The sequence below is a fragment of the Phaseolus vulgaris genome, chromosome 9, assembly GCF_051622355.1.
Source record: "Phaseolus vulgaris cultivar YP4 chromosome 9, ASM5162235v1, whole genome shotgun sequence".
Classification (NCBI taxonomy): Eukaryota; Viridiplantae; Streptophyta; class Magnoliopsida; order Fabales; family Fabaceae; genus Phaseolus; species Phaseolus vulgaris.
Genome location: NC_143506.1, coordinates 18,127,246 through 18,136,042, shown reverse-complemented (window position 1 = coordinate 18,136,042; position 8,797 = coordinate 18,127,246). Strand labels below are relative to the sequence as shown.

Here is an 8,797-nt window from a genome sequence, read left to right as displayed (position 1 = left end):
TACATTAAAGAATCAATGTTAAATGTAATCATGATAAGATATGAATGTTCAACAAATCTCTAACTGCTAAAAAAACATTTGAAATACATTGATTGTTGTTCTTCCACAATTTTAACACATTTATTTTGTTTTAAAAATCAAAATGCGTTCATCTAATGTATCAAGTTGAGTCCTTCCAATTTTACCACTAATTTGAAGTTTATATATTTTCAATTTATATCGTGATATAAGTTTGTAACATACATAGACACATAAAAATAAAATAAAAATAATTATTAGAGTAAACAACTAAGAAAAGCTTAACATGGAGTTAAATGAGAATAAAGATTCTCCATACTTCAGTTTTTTTAACATTTTATGATATAATAAAAACTATGCTAGAATATTGAGTGAAAAGTTTATACATTTCCATGTTTTTTTGGAATCATGTATTATAGTAGAAAATCAATATATATGCACTAAAAGTTGTTTAATGAAATTTTAATTTTTTTAATATGTTAACTCGTGAAAACCTTATTAAGAAAATAATAATAATTAATTACTTATATACTATAAAAAAATTATTGAATCATCTAAGATCACCAACAATCATATATAGTCGAATACAAGTTAAAAGAATCCACACCAGCAATTCGACGAATATATTAATTGCACTAAGTGACATAGTGATCAATCAAAAAAAATATTATTTCAAATATTTTGTCGATGACTTATTAGTTAAACTAATAATGAAGGAATTTTAATAAATGATTTGATAACAATTCTATATAACATAAAAATGTGATGGGTAAGTGTAAATCGTGCCTTTCACGTTCAAGTTCGTGATTTTTTTTATTAAACTTTAAGAATAAATCTTGAACACAAAAGCTTCTACAAATCATAAATCTCATCATAAGAATCAAGAATAAACTATTAGATATTTAAATATAACTAAACAACTATTTCTCAATTGAAACTAATTAATTTAATGAATACGAATTACAGAAAATCATTATATTATAGATTGAAGTGAGAGCTGAATGTACTTGAAACAACTAGATTACAAACATAATTTTTCATCAAAATAAGAAAATAGGAAAGAAAAGTGGTGGAATAGTTGTGGAATCTTTTAACAAACATTCTCATCATTAATCTTCAAGCAAATGAGAAATTAAATTATTTTGGAGTAATTCTAATAAAAAATCTTTTAAAAAAAATCCATTACAAAAAAAATATAAAAAAATATTTTTTTTTAAATAACTAATTTTTATTTTATTTATAAACTAAAAGATTATTAGTATTTAAAATAATTTTTATTATTAATAAAAAATTATAAATTAATTTTTAAATTAATATCTACTGTTTGTTTGTTGATCGTTACACTCTCGAACAAACATACAATCTCGAACAAACATTCAATAACTTAGTTCTAACTATTTGAATAATCAATTAATCATATAATTATCAGTCTTACATAACAATATTTAAAGCGATATTAAGGTAATTGTTCCTGCTAGGGAGATGGGACCTAGAGAACTATTGAAGTTTTCCTCCTTCCTTCGGTTGGGCAGGTGACTGTGTGATGAACCGTGATTCTTCTCGTCTTCTGGCTTATCCTTCGGTACTCGGCGCTCGGTCGTCGGGCGAATCACCGGATGGTGGGGGTACCTGCGAAGGCACTCCGACGTTCAAGTCAATAAAGCGGGTGGTTAGCTCTCAGGTAGGTGAACAGTAATAAATGACATACCTTACTCCTTGGAATGCGTGCTATTTATATTATTCTAATGGGCCTACCTTGTTGGGCCCGTTTATCGAGGTGGATACCGCTTAGGGTTGCATTACCTAATTTTTTATGATGGATTAACTTTACTGATCTCGGTTTGAGCGTTAATTGTAATGGGGTTCGCCCATCGGCCAAATACCTGTGGTCTTCGGCTGTCTCAGTTAAGTCTTCTAAGGTCTCGGTCTCTCGGCCAAGTCTCCAAAGGTCTCGGCCTCTCGGTCTCTCGGTCAGGTTGATTAGGCGTCGAGCAGCCAGGTGAGTCCCGGCCTCGCCCAGTACCGATACGGTAACAACATTTAAAGTGTTATTAAGGAATACTATGTACTGTTGATACATGAAAAAGTTTATTAAAAATGTGAATATCTCATAAAGATGTAGATTTTTTTGAGTGAAAGTACTAAGTTTATTATATTAAGAATCGATATTTCAAATAATAAATAGAGATTAAGAAAATAATGTAAGTGGTTTTCAAGGATTATTCTCACCTTGTACCAACATCATTTAAAAATGTTTGAAGTCTATCTTTTTAATATTTTTCAGGAGTTTCTTTCATTATTCTAGCAAAAAAAAATGATCAATTTTAAATTTAGATAAATTAAAAAATAAAGAAAAAAATATTTAAAACTATGAAATTATGACAATCAATTCTATATAAAATGAAATTTAAAAGTTATGGAAAAAATACATGATCATATGTTCTCATATGTTCCTCTTTGGGTGATACATTAATATACAAAACATAATGATGCTAATAATATTAACATTATTTGGCAAGACATATGTATTAACTAAAAATACTTGTTGTCTTTGAATATACATATAAAACTAATAACACATACTCATTATAAACAATCATATCCATTAATTATAAAGACTAATCAACATTTAGGTGATCTACAAATGACTTATAATAACGAATTTCAATTAACCCATAAATAAATAATTTAGCATTCATTCTAAGTAAAATTCATCCGTAATTTGGAATTAAGTAAAACAAAGATTTGACCACTTTGGCGATTACAGATTTATCAATCTATCTCTTGCAATTCTTGTTCTTGTAACACTCTTTCTTTATGGCTAACCAGTAAGACAATTTCATTTACAGAAACAAGACCCCTTTCTATTCTTTCTTAATCTCCATTAGATTAGATTTTCATTAAATGATGTATAACTTCTCACATTAACGAATGAGTCTTTTATTTTGCTAAATCATATTAAAACTTAAAGCCTAAAATTTATTTCATATCAGTCACGTTATAAAATTAATTTACATAATTTTTTAACATTAAAAAAAATAAAAAATGATGATATAGAGTTATACAAATTCTGTTGAAGGAAGGCTTTCTCTGCACTTTATTTGGTTAGCACTAGACAACCACCATACTCAGAATCCAGAGCACCATAGACAACTCAAACGCAAACAGTGTATGAAGCAATCCTCGATCAAGTACAAACCCAAACAGTGTTATCCCTCCACAGTTGTGTTGCAAATACGTCACTGCAATAATCGCAGATAAAACTTCTTTTAAGAGCATTGTTTGTGAATGAAGACAATCTTTTTGAGCCAAATATAACAATTAGTTTGTTAAGAGTGATGAAGCTCTAATGTTTATAGTTGTTCATCATGTATAACCTGGTAACATTACTGTTGTATAGATAGGTTTTAGTTTTGTCTCAAATTATAGATAATGCTCACCTAAAGCTTGTCTGGTATGGAAAAAACAAGGTCGTGGGGTTACTGATATGTGTATTTCCGATGAATCAGAATCACTAGCAGAAGGACCAGGTAACACCTCTGGCATTTGGCCTTTCCACTGCTCTGATTCAGCAGATGCATTGGTCACCACCATGTGCCACTTTGCGGCAATTGACACTATCCCTTGAGCCCTATGTGTGATTCTTGCAGCACCCGTAAGGCACAAGACAAATCCACACAACTGCACAGCAGAACAAATCTGCGCACCAAAAACCAGTCAATTCTCTTAAGACTTTAAAAGCACTGTCATTGGCCAAGTAACAACATAGAACAACAAAAATGAATGAAGTGAAGCTATAACTTTACCACAAGATCACCAGAATTGAAGAAGGTGGTGTCAGATTTGGATTCCAAAACAAGCAAGAGAGAAGTCAATTGACTAACCGTGATTGTCACCAAACAACTTATTATAAAGAACCTGTATCTATGGCTTGTTATCCACAATTGTCTTCTAATTCTAACATGCTCTCTGAATATTGTGTTTGCATCAGATTCACACCCTTCAAAGAGTTTGTGAAGTCCTTCAAACCTCAGTATCTGAAGCTCGCAGGTAAGCCTGAAAAGCACACACGCCAACAAGAACAACCCCGTTCGGTAGACCCAGGAAAGCAACACCAAAACAAACACAACCCAATTCAGAAGGGTCCCACATGGGACAGAAATTTCAACCCTGGAAAAGAAGATGATCTTGTGAACAAGTTCCACGATAAAGGAAGGCAACACCATGCACGCTAAGTATCTGAATGCTTTCTGAATCTGGCGCGTGTACCCACGTCGAACATAAACGGAGTCATCGTGTAACACGTCTAGGAACAGAAGCTGCCTGAGTCCATAACTGCAAACTCATGCATGCATTGAATTGAAGATTCCGTTACAATGAGATGTTTCAAATAATGAATAAGTAAAGTGTCTACGCTTTTGTTTGTACCTTGGGAAGAAACGCGAGAGGGTGAAGAAGGCGAAAATGGCGATGGCTGATTGTGGTAGTTGGAGGAGCTTGTTGAAGCTAAAGGGGTCGAGTTGGGAAGCAGGGATATGAACGAAGAGAGAAGTGAAGAGAGGGACAGTGATGGTGAGGAATATGAAGACGACGTAAGAAATGAGTTTTGTGAGGAGGGAAGAGTGATCGAGAGCACAACATTGAAGGCTTCTGCGTAAGTTTCGCAGTTCGTGGGTGGCATAAGATGGTTGTTGGAGGAGCAAGGGAACGTTGAGTTGTTGCTGTTTTTCCAAGAATGATGGGCTTCTGCTGCAGGAATCCATGTCCATGATGATCGTGTTCTGTTCATATCTGTGAATCGTCTTCATTTTCAGTACCAAAATTATCTCATAACATCACTATTCATCATTAAATAATGTCAATTTATCAGGATTCTTTTCTTTATTGACAAAATGAAGTTCTATATATATATATATATATATATATATATATATATATATATATATATATATATGAATTATGATGTTTTGATAACTATCTTATTTCATGTAACAACTATAGAACTGAATATATTATTATTATTGTATCTTAAAATTTTATTTATATTTATTATTATCGTCTTAGTAAGGAATAAAGAAAGAAAAGGTATAATTCTTTAGGTTACACATTAAGCCAGGAATAAAGGAGGTTTAACTTAAAAACGTGTTTGTTCTGTCGCCCAAATGTGAGAGGAGAGGAATGATTAATCGAAGGTAGGATGATTAATTAATTAAATTCAATCAGTTTACATTTTAAAAAATATTATATATGTGACATTATTTGATAAATTAAGTCCCCGTTTACAGTTTTTTTTTTTACAATAAAATATTAATATTAAAATAGCAAACATAATATAATTTTATAATTTAAAATTTAAAATATCTAGTTACTAATATTCACAATTATATATATTAAGAAATAAATTTTAAGTAAAACTCAACTTTTTAAAATATTGATTTATAAAACTTATATATTATGAAATATCTCAAAAGACTATGTGGGATATTCAACACTCATTTTCTCGTCGAGATTGACAACTCGTACATGACACTATATATTTATAGATGGTTTGATAACGGTTTGATAAGTTTAATAAACCCTAACACTACAAGAAAATCATCAAATAGAAACCAATTTTGAGAGAACAAAATAATTAATTGCAATAGTAACTAAATTAGATATCTTTTTAGAAACTAAAAAAAAAAATTGGTTTATAAATTAGTTTCTATTAAATTAGTATCTAATTAGCTAAGATTTTAACTACCAATTATTTAGTTTCTAAATTTGGTAGCAAAAACATTGGTTGCTAATTAAATACCAATTTAGAAACCATTTAACAATAATATAAACTAATTTATAAATCAAAAAATTATTTAGTCCCTAAAATGGTCTCTAATTTAGTCACTACAACAACTAATTATTTTTTGTCTCTAAAATTGATTTTTATTTTATGATTTTCTTGTAATGTAAACCCTAAATCCTAAATCTGGAAAGGAATAATATATATATATATATATATATTTAAATTTAAAAAATATTAATTAAAATTTATAATGATTCCTTCCTCATAAATTTTAATACATAAATAAATTGTTAAATCTATGCCATAAGAATTATTTGAGATATTTATTCAATCAAATATTATTTTAAATATTTTATTTATGTTTGTCTTATGCTATAAGTGTTTTATGACAATATTGGAAATAACTTATAAAAATTAGAGTTAATTTTTTTATATTTTAAAATTGATCATATTAAAACTGGTATTTCTAAAATATTATGATGGCGCTGTCAAAATTAACATGTCAAATACATTTATCTAAAAGTAATAGAATAAGTGTGAATGAAACACCCCATACTTCTAAAACTACCACTAGCATAATATGATATTACACTGACTAAGCATTCTACTAGCTAATTCATGGTATCATCATATCCTGAATATTTGAAATAATCATGGCCTAAACATCTTCTAATAAGAATGTTGCTTAGGCAATTAATTGTGAAGAAAATATAAAGGTGTGTCACTGTAGTCTCCTCGCTCAATATGTGAAGTGTTCTTTAAATAAGGTTTAAGGGTTAATATTACTTTAGTGTTTTTGTTTGAACGATATAAAGTTAGAGAAAACACAATTTTTTCTTTATTCTTTTAAAATTTGCCCTATGTTGTTTAAACGACAAATGGTTGTAAGATATAATAAAATTAAATAGTAAAAATTTAAAAAATAAATATTGCTTCTTCCATAAGGAATTTTGAGAAAGGATGGGATGATCATTGTTTTTTATCAGTAAAAAATAAATAAAATAAAGTAAAACATTTTATGAGTGTCTCAACCTTTATACAAAAAGATTCCGATCAAGTTACATAACACTAACAAACTCTACAAAACAACAACTAGAATATCATAAACATGACTAGATTGGTATAGACATGGCCACATCAAAACACAAATACAACATCCTTCCAAAATATTCTAACACCTTCCACCCAAACTCTAAAAAGAAGGCAAGATAAGAAACCACTCTACAACCTTCTCCATCTTCTGAAAGGGATCTTTACCAACAAACTGAAGCGAGTCAAACACTTGAGAACTAGAAAATACAAACCATATCTGCAAGATACTAACAAAACCAAATAACCTGCACTGAAACATAACAAAACTTTCAATCCTGGACAAAATGATAGAAAGAAATCCACAAACATTATTTTTTCAAATACCTCATATAGCATAAAGGTTCCAAACATCAATCCAAGTAAAAGAAATTTGTCAATCTTTCATTTACCGTAACCCAAGACCAAGTTTTCCTTTGGACCACAGTAAAAACTTCAACCATATCGACTCTCTCATTCTTAAAAATAACCCTATTCCTATGATTATAAAATTCACCTATAATTGCTACCCAAATCCCCTAGCATCTAATAGCAACATCCTTCAAACCTATCGGCTTAAACAACTTAAAAAGGCATTTGTGCATCATAATGAGAGATCGAAAAAAAACCCAACCACACAAAATTCTCCAAAAAACTCTACACTCAAAGAAGAGATGATTTATCGTTTTCTCTTCCACACCACACAGGGAGCAACGAAGGGGATGATCATCGTTTCTCTTTCACTTAAGTTTTTGTCTCTCAAATTAAACGAGAATGATTATACTCAAGTATCTAACTGGTTGCTAAAACCATATATGCAACAACAACTTTTGCACAAAATCAGAAACTCATTCAAAATCAAATTCACCAACAACAACCATTCAGACAAATATAAAACATAATGAGAAGTACATTTTACTCAAAATGGTAATAGAAATTGACAATCCAACCATTAACTACCTTTAAAACTAGTTTTTCTTACTTGTAAAGTTGTTTCAAATCCAAGTATAAAGATTAAGTTCAACCTAACCAATCCTTAAAAAAATTAGTGAAGAATCAAATTTCTTGTAACAAGATATTTTCTCAACTAATATAACCATTATCAAATTCAAATACTAGTAGAAAACGAATTGAAATTCTTTTTTTTCAGAAAAGAAAAACACTTATTCTAAGTTCAAATCTATTTAGATGAGAATGTTTTGAACTTGTTGACTCGTGTACTATAAAGTTTGATGTTAATTTTTAAAAGAGATAAGAATTAATAATAGAAAGGAGCCAAGAAGAGTTAGAGAAATGAAGTTAAATTATTTAAATATTGAGTATAAAAATCAAAGAAAAATCTACGGGTGCAAATTTAGTAGGAATCAATTTTGAATGTAATAAAAACTCGTTAACCTAATATTTTACATTCAAACTAAAAATTTATTCTAGTTTACTTTTAGAAGCTATTTACGATATTTGACAGGAAAAGTGAATAATTTATGCAGAGCTTATGAAAAAAATATACATTCTGATTTTTGTGAGTTGAATGTACAAAGTATACATGTTTTTTTTCTCTCATAAATTTGTTACTAATCTCATCCACTCACACATACAATAATTAATAAAATGACGAGTGTAATATTTTCGACACATGCATTGTATGAATACAAATTTAAATAAAATTAGTTTCTACATGAAATAAATTATGATTATTTATTAGTTTGTAATTTTTTATACGTTTCCTTTATTTTCTCTGAAATATATGTTTTAATTAAATAATTTTATTTTTTAAATGTTGCTTGTAATTTTTTCATGTCTCCTTCTCCAGTAACAGTTGTGGGTACATTTTGTAATAATTCACTACACATATATATACTTACTTTTTTTTGTCAAAAAATATTTATTTATAAATGTAGATACTGAATAGTGTTTTTTTGAAACTTATAT

The 8,797-nt window shown here is 29.0% G+C and overlaps 1 protein-coding gene across 1 annotated transcript; it reads right to left on the bottom strand.

Moving 5' to 3' along the window:
• Nucleotides 1-2,723: 2,723 nt before the first annotated feature.
• Nucleotides 2,724-4,822, bottom strand: LOC137821306 (uncharacterized). The gene is made up of 4 exons (XM_068625825.2): nucleotides 4,447-4,822; nucleotides 3,825-4,353; nucleotides 3,459-3,717; nucleotides 2,724-3,260 (listed from the first exon to the last, which is right to left on the bottom strand). The coding sequence occupies exons 1-4, from the start codon at nucleotides 4,785-4,787 to the stop codon at nucleotides 3,130-3,132; spliced, it is 1,260 nt and encodes a 419-aa protein (XP_068481926.2). The 5' UTR covers nucleotides 4,788-4,822; the 3' UTR covers nucleotides 2,724-3,129.
• Nucleotides 4,823-8,797: the final 3,975 nt, after the last annotated feature.